General features: G+C 40.5%; 1 protein-coding gene across 3 annotated transcripts in view; it reads left to right on the top strand.

Moving 5' to 3' along the window:
* The window catches only part of DYM (dymeclin), a 209696-nt gene that overhangs the window by 38726 nt on the left and 154286 nt on the right, over positions 1–16684 (top strand). For all 3 annotated transcript variants that reach the window (XM_030969399.1, XM_030969398.1, XM_030969400.1), the window contains exons 7-8: positions 3776–3901; positions 6260–6402. In XM_030969399.1, the coding sequence (XP_030825259.1) occupies positions 3776–3901; positions 6260–6402 (269 nt within the window). The remainder of the gene's footprint in view (positions 1–3775; positions 3902–6259; positions 6403–16684) is intronic.

Below are 16684 nucleotides of genomic sequence, written 5' to 3'. Positions count from 1 at the left end.
GCATTTTGGAGCTCCTCATTCTGTGAAGAATTCATTATTTAACATAATCTCGGATAGATATGGCATGATCTGTATTTTCTTCAGAGAGTACATGTTTATCTATAAGGTTTGTTGCCAGAAATCAGTTTTAGCTCGGGTGTCACATGGGAGAGCCTGGGCCTGCTCTATCCAGTCCAGGGATGCCGCTGCATACGAGGTATGGTACCAGGACAGCTGCCTGTGATAAGAGGAGAACCCAAATGCAGGAGAGAAATGATTGCCATGAGTTCTGGACTTCAGTCTGTCTCAGATTCTTTCCATGTGAAAGATGTGTATTTCTTGAGATGTCTTTTGAGAGACAGACGTGTAGTATCTGCTAACTTACCTACCTGATATGGGAATATATCTCCCTTTGGAAAGGGGAGGGAGAGAATAAGTTGAAAAAATTGAGAATAACTAATGAATCCGCAAAAGAGAAAATCCAAAGGAAGAGAAAGAAAAGACCTCTGCATGTTTTGGTGCATTGCTTTATGATGTCCATTTACACAGAGTGTGAGCTCTACCTGTAGATATTTTATTTGTTTTGCAAGACACTTGAGAAGGAAAAAAAAAATGCCAGAGAAGCTCAAAACAACATGCAGTTATTCTAGCTTTCTGAAAGAAGTAGCTAAATAATTTTGACATGTAATTGATACATGAGTTCATTATTTCTAGTTTCCTCCTTATCTGCAAGCAGACAGTTTTCAGGGGAAGTTGAAGATCAGCATAAATTCCATGTAAAGTCGTTCTATATGACTGATAGCTTTGAATAAAATAAAAAAAAAATCAAAACCAAGACCTCCTATTATATAGTCTCTCAATATAAATAAACAATGTGTTCTTTGAAGTTGAAAGAGGTTCCTGGTAGTTCTTGTGATCCTCCAGAAATGCCTGAGTTTCAGAAAACCATACATTTGACCCTTGGTGGAGAAAATAATTTTGCTCTGAAGCTTTATCATTGTGCTGATAAATTAAGGGTGACTGGATCTGAGGGGTTACCCTAGATATCAGGACCCTGGTTTTGTTTTTGTCAGAGCAGATTTAATTTGAAGAGATTCTACAGGTTTGGGTGGCGTGTTTCTACAGTTAAATGTGCGCTGTCTGGGTTTTGAACTTAGAGAAAATGAGAATAACTCACTAAGTGGGACTGCTTGAATTTACCTTTCTGTTTTTTTTCTATCTGAGTTATGTAAGGATATTGAAAGCAGATTTTTTTTCCTTAATACAGTACAGTAATCTCTTAGTTTATTTTTTTATGCTGATTCTTGTCAAAACAGAAAATTATTTTGTAATGTTTCCTCAAATTTGCTATTCCACTTGTGTGGGTTATAATAAAAATAAATGAATGAATGATTGAAATGGAGAAAAAGTATACTAGACCCCAAAATTTGTTTCCTCTCTGAATACTGACCCAGTGCATGCTGTAGTATGTTATGAAGTTGTTACCCTTTTCATTCATCACCTTGGGGTAGGAGACATTGTTCCTGTATTCTCAGCTGACGTCATAATGATAAGTTTCTGAATGTTTTTCATATAATATCAAAAAAGTATTTTCCCAAACTGTTGCTTTTATTTTGATAGAAAAACATTTCTCCTTTTTTTTTTTGGTGGCTGAACCTTTGATAATTGATGTTATGTATGTATTTAAGTCTTCTTTGCTTTGCTTGGGATGCGTGTGGGTGGCGGATTGCACCGCTCCCTGGTTTGGAGAGGGAGCAGGCACTGTTCCTAGTGCGTCCTTGCTTCTGGCTCAGATGAATTTGCAGTGGAACCAGATCAGAGTGTAACCTCTGGCCTGATCTAATTATCAGCATTTACACTGGCGAACTTCCTCAGGAGTGGGCAAAAAGTCAGGTAACTTGCAGAGAGTAAAAGTAATTCAAAAGGACATAATGATTTTCAGGAAAATGTTACTTAGGCAGTATGTCCTTTCCCAACCCATAACTTCAAATGTTTGGGGTTCAAATACTCAAATGAAGTGTGAGAAAATAAAAAACAGTGAATATGCACAACCTTCATTTTTAAAAACATTTTTGTATGAGAGGTGGTGCAGTTTTGTGGATTGTGATCCAGGAAATTGTGATTCCAGTTTGCTGTTGGCTTTGAGTAAATAACTGCACTCTGGAGAAACTCTGGCCTGGAGCTGCTGCAGAAGAGCTTAACTTAAGCTGTCTGTGCATTGTGCTGCGTGAAATTCTTGTTTTCACACTTGATAGTAATGCGTGTTGTTTGCAGCATATCTGGCAGCACACTTGAGAATATTAAGCTATTTGGTTGTGTTAAAAATTAGACTAATTTCTTCTAAATAAAATGCTGTGTATTTTAGTGAGGACCACACCAGCTCTGATCCTGAGACTAGTGAAAATCTAGTTCTTTCTGCGGTTAATTTGTTTTGTTTTGGGAGATTGCACTGTAGTTTTCAAGTCATCATTGTTTGAAAGTGCACTTAATTTTATGCTTATACCTGTTCTAACTGTTGAGAATAAAATTTTTGGAAGGTGACATTGTAACAAAGAAAAATTTAGCACCACTGATTAAAAAACATAAATGCTGATTTGTTCTTTGGTGTTTGGATTTTTTAAAATTCTTAAATAGAGGTACTATTAAATATTTGCATTTGACAATAATAAACAGATTTTGAATTTCCAGTAGGTCCCAGGTCAGAAAACCTTGGTAACTGTTGCAGGGAAACCATTGTAACTTAGCAATACTGGATTGTGAAGCATACTGTGGAAATTAAATGGTGACAGTGGGAGAAACATTAAAAGGACTTGTGGTAACAATAACCATACTTGATAACAATATTTCCGATGAACTGCAGGGTGGTGCTGTTGCACCAAATGAAGTATCTCATTTTGGAGGACGTAAAAATGGTCTTTGGTTGAAAGTAAGAATGATACTGGTTCATGTCCAAGTTAGTTCATTGTGTTATAAAAGGTTTCTTGCAGTCTGCAATTTGTTACTGATTTAGGAGGCAAATGCCGTTTTTCTCTCCCTTTTAAAAACCAGATTTGTAACAAAGTTATTATAGGCAGAGGTGGGAACAGAAAGCACAAGATACTTTTAATAGTGCGCCTGTCATCTGTTCTGCTGCGCAGCCTTTCCTAATCAGCCTGGGCTAAATGAACTGTGCTGAGCTGTCTGGTGTCCGTATTTAAGCATTGCGGCTCATTCTTTGTGATTATCTTGAATACCTTGTAGTGCCTTGAAACTTTGTACTTCTCTGTTACCTCAAAAATACCATTAAAAACTGAGCAATGTATGTGGTATCCTGATACCCTGAGCATTTTGTACACTTGAGCTGGCTTTTGTATATTACATTCTTCTCATAGGGATCCAGTTTTCTTGGTAGATGGAGCTGTGTTGGGCTAGTTGGACATTCATTCCCTCACTTAGCATGATGGCTTCGTGACAATTTTGTTTAATAGTACAAAGGACACACTTCTGGGAGATACTTAGTATTTTGAGTAAGAAGTATAGTCAATCTATCAATTGCAACTTGAATGCCATGAGCAATACCTCTTTTTACATTGTTTTGTCCTTTGGTGTCTGAAAAAAATGCTTATTTCTAAGAAAAACACCCATTTTTGGTATAAAATGATTCTGAGTTTCTTGAATTTGTTGTTTACATGTTCCCAGTTGAATCTCTCTGTGCTACACAGTGTATAACTTCAGGTGAAGCTACCAAGTGTTCTTGGAAATCAGCCTGTAAACAACCCAGTAGATTAATCTCTGTAATTTTGCCTTTATTCTGCAGAGATATTACGTACAGCATTTCTTTGGAAGCTGTGACAACTCTCATTGTGTTCCTCTCCTGCCAATTATTCCACAAAGAGATTCTGCGAGAGAGCATCATTCACAGATACCTGATGCATGGTCGATGGTATGTCCTGCTCTGGGGTGCTGCCTAAGGGCAAAGAAAACGCTGCTGGTGGCTTTTTTAGGTTGTTTGTACCTGAAAACAGAAGGCAGCAAAATGTTATCTTGATAGAAAATTTGCTCTGCTCAAAAGAAAAGAGATCACAAAAGCAAACATCTGTAAAGGCTCTTGGAGGGATTTGGGTGGAAATCTCACAGCCCAGACTTCAGTAAAACTAATTTGGAAATAGTTTTTATATTTTGAGAGTAGTTTCATTAACTTTAAACAGTATTTAGTTTTCAGGATGGTTTTTTGATTCAACAATGAGTCTTGTAGCACTGCAGCCTAGAGAACTCAGGTCCCTCAGAAATGCTAGGGCTTTCTTGCCATCCAGATAAGCAGCAGTCCTTGGAAAGATGAAGACACATGCTGGGCTGAGCTGAAGGGAACACTTAGCCAGGGGTAGACTGGGTTGTGTGAGTAATACCACTTGTTCTGGCAAGTTGGTTGTTGTGTTCAAGTGCTTTCACGGTGGCTTACATGCATCTTAGTCAGGCTCCCATTCATTCTCTTTCAACTTCAAGTTCCATGTGGGCAGATTTCTCATAAATGCATTTATTCTCTGTTTTCCTGAAGTTTCTACTAGGTGTAAGACACAGATACTACTGTGACATGCAGGGGAAGGAGTGAGGCTCAGCTTGGAGCACTGGGCAGACTTCAGCCTGAAACATCAGCAGGATAGAGCCAGAGCCTCAGGATGTGTGGGGTATCCTAGTACTTCAGTCTCTGGATGGAAGGAATCAAGGGTTTGGGGGAAAATGGGGAGTGTTTGGGGGAAGACTTAGTATGTGGTCTAAGAGGTCTGTTTTGGGAGTAGGAGGAGCCTGACCTCTGTAGAGAGATGTAGCAATTTGGTGGCTGGGAATCGAGAGCAATGTGAACAGGTGGAGGGGTACTGGTGTGACATCCCACCCCTAAGGAGAGGGAAGCACCCAGGGTTTGTATATGTTTGTGATCAAAAGGAATGACAAAAGTCAGAGGATCTGCCAGATTTTATTACTAATTACACACCTGGCATGGAAAACAGTGTTTGTCCCTGATATCCCAGTGTAAGCACAGTGGGATTTGGATAAAGGTGAGGTGTGCTGTAAAGGGAGAAAGAGAGGAACAGAGAGAGAGAGAGAAATTAGATCAAAGAAGGGGAGAGAGAAAGGAAGAAAAAAGAGAGAGATCGCCAGTCGTTACTCCAGTGTAGATCCAGCTGATGGGATGTCCTGAGGCCCTGGGCTTTGTGGGGCACATTTAAATCTTCCACTCCTGAGGAGAAGTTTCCCACTTTTTGTGCAAGTCAGTTTTCATTCACAGTGGTTCCTTCAGGCCTTTCTGGAAATGGGTTGGAGGCTTTAGGGTCTTGGATGGGCTCAGAGTTCCCCCCTGCAGTGCTGGGCCCTTCTGGCCCTGTCCCTGCCCCTGTGCCGGGCTGTGCTCTCCTGCAGGAGCCACAGCCAGGAGGTTTGTCCCTAAAACGCTGCCCTGCCTCCATATGGCCCCTTCTCCAGCCACATCCTGGTCTTACTCTGCTGTGTTTCTACCAAGTCCTTGCTTGTTATTCCTAAAAACCCTTGGCTGGCTCCACACCACGCAGCTATTGCTGTTTGGGACATGCACATTAGCTCCTTACCTACTGGGATTCTACAGATGGTGAGACAGTCCATCCTAACAGAGCTCCTTCTTTTCTGCTCTAAATCAGATGGGAATTGGAGCCAGCTGTTTGCTGTTGTGGAAATGCTACTCCATTCTAGAAATACTGTAACCTTCTAGTTAAATCCAGCAAATTCTACCAGCATTTTTCAGATTCGTTGATGTGAGGTTGGTTGTTTCATTGGTCTTTGCAAATTCCTTGAGTTATAGAATCCTTGAAGTATGAAAAGGTATTTAAGATTGGTTCTGAGCTGCACACACAGACAAAATATTGTGGGTGTGGAGAGATGCTGTTGGTACCTGTTCCATGTTACTAGAGCATGGAGTGAAAACTGAAAAAATACAGCGTTCCTTTCCATTGCATAAATACTTTTCCAGTTGTGTCTTAAGGTAAGTGAATACAATGATTCTACAAACTAAATGGTTTATTTAAAAGTAGTATTTAAAAAACAAAAGGCAGTTTTCATGATCCTGCTGTGGAAAATGCTCCTTCAGACCTCTGCTGAAGTCTGGGCAGCTTTGCATGGGGAAGACCTTTGTGTTCTTTTCCTCTCCAGTCTGGTCAGCACTGGGAGAGTTACTGACCATCTTTAATGCCAAACACTAGCGTTTGCACCCTGCCTGGATTTTGTTGTGCCAAATTTTGAGTTGCGAGCCAACTAATTTTTTTTTCCTTTCCAGTCTCCCCTACACCAGCAGACTTGTGAAAACTTTGCTGTATAATTTCATTAGACAAGAGAGAAGCCCTCCTCCAGGGACCCACGTCTTTCAGCAGCAAACAGATGGAGGAGGACTGCTCTATGGAATTGCATCTGGGGTGGCAAGTGAGTCTGATTTTCTATAAATCGTGCTTCAGACCATATGAAGTATTGCCTTCTGTGTGCCCTCTCTTGCAAATACACCTGTAGCCCATTTCTTTTTCAGCAAGTGATACCAATGTAGAAAGCTTTCCGCAGGCCTGCATGGCCCATCTTGAGATGTGTTAGAATCTGAAGCAATTATACCTGCAGGACAGCAGATGGTAAAAGTATCACCTAGCCCCAGGTTTTTTTTTTACTGACACATTAAAAAACCCTCAACCAACCAAGCAGTGCCCTATTTGATGAATCACATACTTCAAGTTACTTAAAGTGTTGCAAGAAATAGTTTCATGTGCACATTTTATTCTTTACAATTACTCTGTGCATCTGGTGACCTGCTCTGTGGCTCTGCTTGAGCAAAAGGTTGGGCTAGGTGGTCCCAAGGGGTCCCTCCTAGGAGGGCTCTTTGATGTAAGGGAGCAGCCTAGATAGGAATTTTTGTAACATATTGTGCCTTTCCCATTAATTGACTAATGTTTTTTCCTGATAAGTATGACTAGATTCTGACCTTTCCCAGACTGTTTGCTGTAGAGAAATGCTGCCTGAAGAACAGCAAAGACTTGATGCCATTTGTTGTTCAGAAGAAGGTTTCTCTTTTTTGTTATAGTATACACTCTGTTTTGGTTGGTGGCTGCTCCCTTCCCCACACCAGATGTGTTTTACTGGTATATAAAAATCTGTCCTGGAGGTTTTTTCTTTTCCACTGAATGAGAATAAAACATAATACAGTGCAAACAGCAAAGGTAGATATTATTTTCTTTTTCCCCGATAAACTAGAGAACACTTTGCAAGTCAGTTGCTCTTAAAACCGATACTATTTATTTAGCTCTTTTGTGAAATCAATTCACTGGCAGCCTCCTGAGGGAATATTAAAGTTCAGGCCGCAAGGGGTCTGCCAGAACTTGCAGTCGGAGGCAGTGCCCGCGTCCCTCCTCAGGGCGGCAGTAAAAGCGCACGGCTGCTGCGCTCAGCTCCGTCTGCGCTCCGGGCTACACCCTCCGGGGCCGCGCCTGGCTTGTGTCCCTAACCTAAACCCAGCACAAAGTAGTGGCTTGCTTTGCGATTCACTTACACGCACGCCAGATTAATTAAATTGTTCCTTGCAGTGCTTTATTCGAGAGTCCCATCAGGTATATTCTTTTTCTTCGTTTCAATTGCAAGGAGAAATTGCCCTTAACATGTTTTTCTGAAGCAGTTTTCAGTATCTAGATTGTAGTTTTTCAGTTTCTGCTGCGTATTTTGGTACATAGTATTACCTGAGTAATTGCTGTTATTTATGTTATTATTAGTTCTGATCTCTCTAGTGTCTTTCTGTCTCAATGCTGCCACAGGCAAAACACTTCTCCTCTTCTGGCTACTTGACTGATTTGTAAATGCGTCCATATTGCCACCACTCGAGCCTCCCTCTGTAACACTTCTTACATGATATCCCCTGTGACTTTTTACCCGTTGTATATTAAGTTTCCATTTCTTAATGCAAACTCTTAAGATTTCAGCCTACATCTGTTCTTGTCTCTTCCTACACTCCCACCTCCTTCACTCCTCTTGAACCATTCCCTTAGCAACTACCTTGGCATACGCCTACACTTGTTTTCTTGCTTCTTTCATGAGTACCTGAAGTGCCATCTCTTAGCCCAGCAAATTAAGTGTCTTCATTTAAAGCTTTAAGAAGAGGAGTCTTTTTAAAGAGCTTTCTAATTTCCTGCCTGGGAAAAGGGAAAAAAGGAGTACCACATCCTGTTAAAAAACAGGAATGTTTTTTCTATCCATGCCCAGACAGTTGCTCGAGATTTTTAAAAAATTATTTGCCTATATATGATGTTGGACTGTAGATGAAACGTGGGCACAGTAGGATTGTAGAGTAAATGGCATATTTGCCTGTCTTATCTCTGAATTAACTCTTACAAATCAATACTTTGGTTCATGTAGCCTCAGGTACGCGGGTAGAGCACAGCACAAATGAAGATGCAGCAACACGAGGTGATCGTCTGTTAGGGAACAAAAGGCTATTTTGAGCAATGAGCAGCTGTGGAAAACTTTTATGTGATTTCTGTATTGTATTACTTTTGTGTGTTTTATAATCTTTACATGATAGAAATTGAAAGAATGGAAGAATTGAAAACTCACTTCTGTGTTGCTCAGTGCCTTTTAAATACCACATAATGCTTAAAGTAAGTTTACTGAAATAGTCTAAATACAATCTACTTAGGATGAAAGGAGATAGGAGCCTGGTTTAAAAAAAGTATTTTTAGTATGACATTTTGAGGCCTAAAATAATTATTATACTTGTTAATAATTTTACTTGATACCACAGTCATCTAAATTATCATGTATAATGTTACTCCTATTTTGTAGTCACTTGCATTGCAGCAGATCAACAAACTCTTACAAGCACTGTATTTTAGATCCACCCTCCTTTTCCTTCCTTGTGATTCAGCAGGAGTGATAATTATACACGATATGAGCAGAATTTTACCCTTTCCCACAGTTAACCTTCTCCTGCTTCTCATCCTTCGTAGCCTGTTTTTCTTCCTCTCATGAGCTTCCTTAACTCTGAAACCACACAACCAACATCCTCACAGCAATTACTTCTGGGTTTGGCCTCTGACTGGATCCAGGTTACCTCTGTGCAAGGACCTTTTTCTATCCTGGATATAAAATACCTGGATTGGATTGTCCTGCCAATTCTGTTATGCTCCAGTAATTAAAGAAACAATGGTGGTTTTGGAAGGAGGGGAAAAATAATGGTATTTATTTTTGTGACTTCATAAAGGAGATTTTTCTCTACTGAGTCAACTTTGCTTTGTCTTTGTGGTCTTTCAGTAGGTGTGCACAGTAATTGTAAAGTGCTGCTAGATCTGGGGCAGTGTTGTGAAGCATAAATGACATTAATATGCATGGCAGTAGAATTTAGATATTAGAAACTCATTTATTGGAAACCAGAAATTAATTATTCTTGGTTCACAAAGCACATTGAACCAACTTACCCTCAAACCCAAGTTTTTTTGTTGGCTCTAAGTTCCCTCTTCTTTTTTGTTGAGATTTGTTAACATTTGCCAATTCATAGTCTACAGTCAACTAAGTTGAGACAACTTTTTGTGGAAAAGCAATATTTTTTTAAATTAGTCATTTTATTGCTTGCAAAATAGAATCCTTGTTAGAGTGAGGAACTGCCAAGCAGATGATGTGCTAAGACAGGGAAATGATAGTGCTACTCAAGACTGTTGAAAAATAAGTCAATTTAGATGGTTTCCTTTGAAATAGTTGATCCAGTTTGTACTTTGCTATTAAAAATCAACTCCAGACAGTAATGCATCTGGCAGAAGTAAGGAGTTACTGCAACAGTGGGATCTAATTGACTCGGTTTGTGCTGTTAGGGTGTTTATAGATGTGAGGGGTACAATGCTGTATCTGTAAGGAACTCAAGCCGAGTCAGTAACCGGATTCAGCTTCATTAATCACCCAAGTCATCATCATAACTAATCTGCCACACAAATGCACTGTTGTAGCATTAATAGAAATTGCAGAATTCAGTGTGTAGTGATCAGTGATGGCTTGTTTTCTCATGTCTGTATACTTTTTGGTTGGAACTAGAGAAATATTCCTGGCCAATAATGACGTTATATCAGGCAAGTATATGCTGTACTCTGCACTATACTGTTCAGCATTAGGATACCTGAAGGTATCAGACCTCTGTGGTACATCTGTGATTTATATACACTATAGCTTACTGTATTTTTTTTTGTGTGCTACTTTCTGGTTAACAGAAGCATTTGAATGGTCATTTTTTAATTTTACAAGAAAACTGTTTATTAATATTTAGTGTTTTATGTTACTGTCTTTTTCCTCTTCAATTTTGATTATCCTGATTTGTAATATCTACATAAAAAATATATCAAAGTAGAGAGACACAAAAAGATACTAACAGTGTGTCTGTTATTTCTTATTCTTATGATTTCACCAACCTTTGCTTCTGCTAGCAAATGCTTCACTCTGCTTGCTTCTACCTTCCAGATCCTTTTTGTGTGTGTCACAGATCTGGTGTCTATCTCTGGTGCTTAGTCAATGCTTAATTGCCTGTTCATGCCCACCACAATGGAAATGTACGTTTGAGCTTTCTTTTCCAGTTCTGTCTGTTCGTTTTCCTTCTTGCTTACAGTCTGTAAGTGTTATCCTCTTGATGCTGTAACTATGATATTTTCCCCTGTCTGAATAGGAAGATTGAGGAAGTTTCCAGGTCTTTAATCTTTCAGTTAGTTCCCGTGACAATGTGCCTGACACAGAGCAAAGTGTGTGGCTGCAGTTCAAGCACAGGTACTTTGAGAATAAATAGTTGAGTGTTCTGGTGTAGCTATGGCAGGGGCAGTCTGCAAGAGCTGCACAGCAAACTGGTGCCAGAGCAGCTTTGTCCTGCCCAAAATCTGTGCTTGGGTGCTACAAGGACCACAGAAGCTGGTTTGAAATTGGGTTGCTGCTGCCTGACCAATGCCTTAGTGTTGTCTTTGAGAGTTTTCAAGTTTTTATGACAAAAACTCACCTTCTGCCTTAATCACATTGGTACAGAAATATATTGTGTCTGATAAGTATCTCTGCAGACCAGAGATGTACTCACTATCAAGCTCTCAGAGACTTCTTTGATGTACACTATGCCATGTATGTTCTGTTTCTTGTAATGTAATTTATCTTTGTGTACTTGACAAATGTGAGAGTATAGAATGATTTTACAGCAATAGCTCTTCTGGTGGCATTTGTCCCCAGCTCCACCAAGCTCTTGGGACTTTGAATGACGAGGATCTGAAACCAGAACAATTGTTGTATAATTAAGAAATAATGATGTTCCAAGGGCTGGAGAGCCTCTGCAGCTGGGGCTGTTCACCTGCACAAGAGAAGGGTCCAAGGAGAGCTCAGAGCCCCTGCCAGGCCTTCAAGGGGCTCCAGGAGAGCTGGAAAGGAATTTGGGACAAGGCAAGGAGGGGCAGGACACAGGGAATGGCTTCCCACTGCCAGAGGGTAGGGACAGATTTTGGGATATTGGGAAGGAATTGGTGGCTGGGAGAGTGGGCAGGCCCTGGCCCAGGGTGCCCAGAGCAGCTGTGGCTGTCCCTGAATCCCTGGAAGTGCCCAAGGCCAGGCTGGACAGGGCTTAGAGCAGCCTGGGATAGTAAAAGATGTCCCTGCCTGTGGCAGGTGGGGGTTTGGAATGAGATGGTTTTGAAGGTCCCATTTCAACTCAGACCATCCTGAGAGTCCATGAAATTCTCAATCAGTCCTGTTAGCTTCACCAACATTATTTTGATAGTAAACCACTATTGGTCAGAACTAGCTTTACAGGTAGCATGGACTTTGCTCTGTGAGCTCTGCTCTTTGCACATACACTGACAGTAGTGACAGCAAAGCATGCTTTCCCAGAATAGCAATTTATGCTGTCATTTCCTGGGCTTGATGGTTCTGAGAAATCTTTGATTGACTCTGAGGAGACTTATCTCTATCAGTAGGCAGGTGTCAGAGCAGGGATCAGACTCTTTGTGGGACCCAGCAATGGCACCAGAGGAACTGATGCCCAGGAAGATCCACCTGGACATGAGGAAGAACTTCCCTGTGCAGTAGCTGAGCACTGAAACAGACCTGAGAGAGTGTGGAGTCTCCTTTACTGGGGATATTCCAGACCATCTGAACACAATCCTGTGCCATTACTTTGGGATGACCTTGCTGCAGAAGGGAGCTGGGACCAGATGATCCACTGTGGTCCCTTCCCCCTTTACCTGTTCTGAGATTTACCCATTCTGCGAAACTGTACATTTTTCTTTTATTTTTGGACAAGCTGGTGCTCTTGGGGACCCTTGACTACCATCACTCCACCCTTGTGACAGTGACAACGTTTTTCATACTTAACATTATGGAGGCTTATGTGTTTTTAAAGTCTGTAAAACCTCTTTTCTGTGATGTCTTCCTGGCACTGCTCAGGCTTGTGTTGTGCAGGGAGCTGTGCTGTAGCTTTCTGTAGCCTGTCAGCTGTTTGGAGCAGGGACCATCAGTGCAGAGCACAGCGAGGCTGTGGTTCATGACTGCAGCTTCTGATTTCTGTGGTCATACAAACCCTAATTGTAACCATATGCTTCAGCTTGTTTACTGAGAGTGCAGCAGCAAGTTTCACGAGGTGTGTTGGTGATTTATCTCCCTGACATTTATCCTGATATTCCAAAACCTGACCAGCTTCAAATAACCCATTATAAAAGAGAAGAGAAAACCTATTGGCTAAAAAATGATTTTTCTTTAATTCTTTAGGGGAAATTGCTTGTTAAAGGAAACCAAGAAGCAAGCTGATGTATTGTAACAAAGTTTTAAAAGTTGATATTTTGCAACGATTAGGTCTAGAAAAAAAAGAATTTTATATGGCTGAAAAGGAGGTATTTCTTGCTTTCCAAATTCTTCTTTGCTCTAGAGAATTATGGGACTGGAAATTGAGATAGACAATATTTATAATTAAAGAATGTCAGTAATCAGCTATGTAAAAAAATGAACTTAAGAAAAAGTCAAACATAACTGCTTTTGCTGCTCAAAGTCGTATAAATTTTATCTAGTGGATGGTAAGAAATCCATAGCTCTTTACCTTATAATTGAGTATCAACAAGAATGTTCGTTTCCTACCTAATCGTTATTTTAGCAATAAATATGAAAAGGCTTTAAAAAGTATTTTTCAAGTTCGTTTTTGAGCACATTTCAAATGATAAAGATGCTTGACCATCCATGCTGTCTAAGAAACAGTCCAAAATCTGTGAGTTAAAGGTTCGGTACCTTCTTCCTGTGGGCTGCTGCGCTTCTTGTACAGTGTTAACAGATACTGGGCTCAGGTGAGAGCCCACCTGCAGAGCTGCCCCAGCCCTGGCTCCAACAGCACAAGGAGCTGGAGCTGCTGCAGCCAGTGCAGAGGAGGCCACGGAGATGCTGCCAGGGCTGGAGCCCCTCTGCTCTGGAGCCAGCCTGGCACAGCTGGGGCTGCTCAGCTGCACAAGAGAAGGCTCCAGGGACACCTCAGAGCCCCTGCCAGGGCCTCCAGGGGCTCCAGGAGAGCTGCACAGCCACTGGGGACAAGGCATGCAGGGACAGCAGCCAGGCAATGGCTTCCCAGGGCCAGAGGGCAGGGACAGATTTTGGGATCTTGGGAATTAGGAATTGGTGGCTGGGAGGGTGGGCAGGCCCTGGCCCAGGGTGCCCAGAGCAGCTGTGGCTGTCCCTGGATCCCTGGAAGTGTCCAAGGCCAGGCTGGATGGGGCTTGGAGCCACCTGGGACAGTAGGGGGTGTCCCTGCCCATGGTAGGGAGTGGGACAGGATGAGCTTTAAGCTTTTCCTTTTCAACACAAACCATTCCAGGGTTTTTTGATCTTGAAGTTTGTGATGGTACTCCTTCTGGATGACAGATGCAGACTTTGTAGTGTTAATGACTCAAAAGATTAGGGTTTTTTGCGTTAATATTGGATGTTAAAATAACACCTACAACTTACAGCTCCATAAGGGATTTATTCTTTGTGATTTTGAAAATACCTGCACTAAAGTGCTCAGGCTACATTGTTTAGCTGCACGATTTCTCATGAAAATGGTTGGATAGGTCAGGAAGAAGGGTAATCTGTTTGGTTCCAGATGCACTGGTGACATGTTATGGAAAGTTTAAATTTGATGTCTGATAATTGACAGGTGCCCTGGACAGATTGGAAGGTGCATGGATAGGAGAAACTGAGCTGCATTGCAAGTCAGGATGAAGAGCATTGATAAAGCACAATAAATTCTTTGGCTTTGTATTGTTCTTTTTAAAAACTGTTTTTCAGGTCTGCTCATGGATTAAATCCATCCGAAGCTGCTTTTGTTAATAAATTACATGTTACTGAATAACACATTAACTGTTTCCCTTTCATTGTCCTGCCAGATGTCTGTGCCATATTTTGGAGTGGGAGTATTCAGACATCAGATCACTAATTTTAACCATTGTCCATGTTCAGCAGAGCAGGGGAGTTACATTGCCTGGCGTGTGAAACTCCTTTTTAATAGTTAAATTTTGTGGTTTTTTTGATTGGTTGTGTGTGTAAAGACTAAAGGAATGAAAAGGCAATGCTGTGCACTTCCTGTCTGGAAATACTGATTTTAGCTAGCTCAATTTTCTAGGGGTTCTGTTTTCTCCAGTAGGCTACTGGAGTACCAGTTCTGTGAAGTTGTCATGTTATTTTGCATTTTTCTTTAATCTATTTTATTATTCATACATTACAGGTAAAACAAGGGTAGAGGAAAGGGTGTCTGCGCTTTCTGTTTAGTTCCCTGTTCTCTTTCACCTTTACCTTCTGCTCCTTCCCTGAAATAAATGACGATAGGTTTTTTTTTAGTGCATTTGCAAGGAAAATCTGTATTTTAACCCATTCACTAAATAACTCCTGAAGTCTGGTAGACTTTTTGACATGTAAAAGGTGAAAGAGAAGTTTATGAAATATGTTCAGCATGGAATGGACTCATGATAGGAGAAGCACATTTTAGATGTGGAAGTTCTGTGTCATGATCAAATTAGTTTAAGTTCTGAAACAGTTTTATTTGCCTTTCAATATTTTTTTCAGGGGAGAAGCCTTAATTTGTGATGTCAGTCTACTCAACTACAGTGCTTAAATATAAAGATATATAAATTAAATATAATGCTTACTTAAGGAGCCTGCAGGTGAACTCTGATTTAGTAATAATACTTAGGAGACAAGAATATTCCCTGCAGAAAGTGGTACCTCTCTTACCAGTGCTAAGCACCTGTCCAGGAGATGGGTAATTAACTGCCTCCATAAACAAGTCATTAATGCAGGTAGAAATTGTTGTTCTGGCTTTTGAATGTGCATGGTGTGAAGGAATACTGTGCTTTTAGGAGATGACTGTGGTAGGTTTTGCTGGATCTCTGAGGGGAATGAAGGAAAACAAAAGGTGTTGTGGAAGCAAAACTTCGAAGAGCACCAAAACCCAGAATCAGATGGATACTTGAATCTCTTTAATCTGTAGTGAAAATATCTGTGTGCATTTCTGCATATATTTGCACTTCAAAATTGCAGTCTTGCAGATCTGCACAGAAGCTTTCCTTGACTCATAAAATCATAAAACTCAAAAGATCATAAAACTGTGCTTTTATTTTCCTAAGCAACCTTGTTTTAAATTGGTTATTTGCATTTTTTTATTGTGGTTGGTATGCAAAGAATACATTGAATTTGTAGAATGTTAGACAAAAATATTTTGAAGGATAAGAGAAGTCCCATCCCTGGAAATGTTCAAGGCCAGGCTGGACAGGGCTTGGAGCAACTTGGTCTAGTGGAGCAGCTTGGTCCCTGCCCACGGCAAAGGGCTGAAACAAGAGGAGCTTTAAGGTCTTTTCCAACCCAAACCATTCTGTGCTAAGAGGAAATACTGTGAAAGTCTTGGCTATAATTAATTTTGTAATTTTGAGGTGCTACAACCTCACTGGAGATTGTAGCACACATCACCTGGATGTGGCTCAGAGTACGTTTTCGTGAGCCTTGTTGAGTGTATTCTTAAGAGCACAAACTTGCAGTATTGCATATATGGACTGAAGTGTGTGAGTCTGATTTTGAGGGTTGATTTCACAAATAATTTCATTTTCACAGCTAATGATAATTAGATTCTAATGAATAATTTTTGTTCAAGAGGGGAAAAATGTTCCTCTACTTTTAAGCATAAAAAACTTGGAAGTCTTTCCATCTTTCTTTTATTTCTATGGATTATGGTTGTAGTTCCTTGTTTTTGTAGACCCACAGAGGAGCTAAGCTCTGCACAGAATGATCTAAGATTTAATGAGGCCTTTGACTAAAATCTTTGTCTTAAACCAACAAAGACAAACCCTTAATGCGATTATACCATCGTTATTTTTTACCTAATGTTCTAGAAGACCCAGTGGTAATTGAATGTGTTCTGCCAAACTGTAGTTTCCAACACAAGTATGAGATTTTTACATAACCTGATAAATGGCTATTTTTCCTTTTGAATAAGCCATCAAAAACTTTTTCCGTCTTTCTGCGAAAGACTTCCCAGCCAAAGCAGAGCAAAGCCAAACAGATCATGTGCTTAGCAGTGTATTAGTAGAAACTATTTTCACAGTTGCAGATTTAAGTTTTATTTCCTTGTCCTGAGGCCAGTTACTATTGTTGAGTAATTTGGTACTTTCGTGATTGAGGTTTAAGTTACTGGTATGTGGTAGTTGTAGCACTGAGCATG

The sequence above is a fragment of the Camarhynchus parvulus genome, chromosome Z, assembly GCF_901933205.1.
Source record: "Camarhynchus parvulus chromosome Z, STF_HiC, whole genome shotgun sequence".
Lineage (NCBI taxonomy): Eukaryota > Metazoa > Chordata > Aves > Passeriformes > Thraupidae > Camarhynchus > Camarhynchus parvulus.
This window is presented reverse-complemented; position numbering and strand designations above follow the sequence as displayed.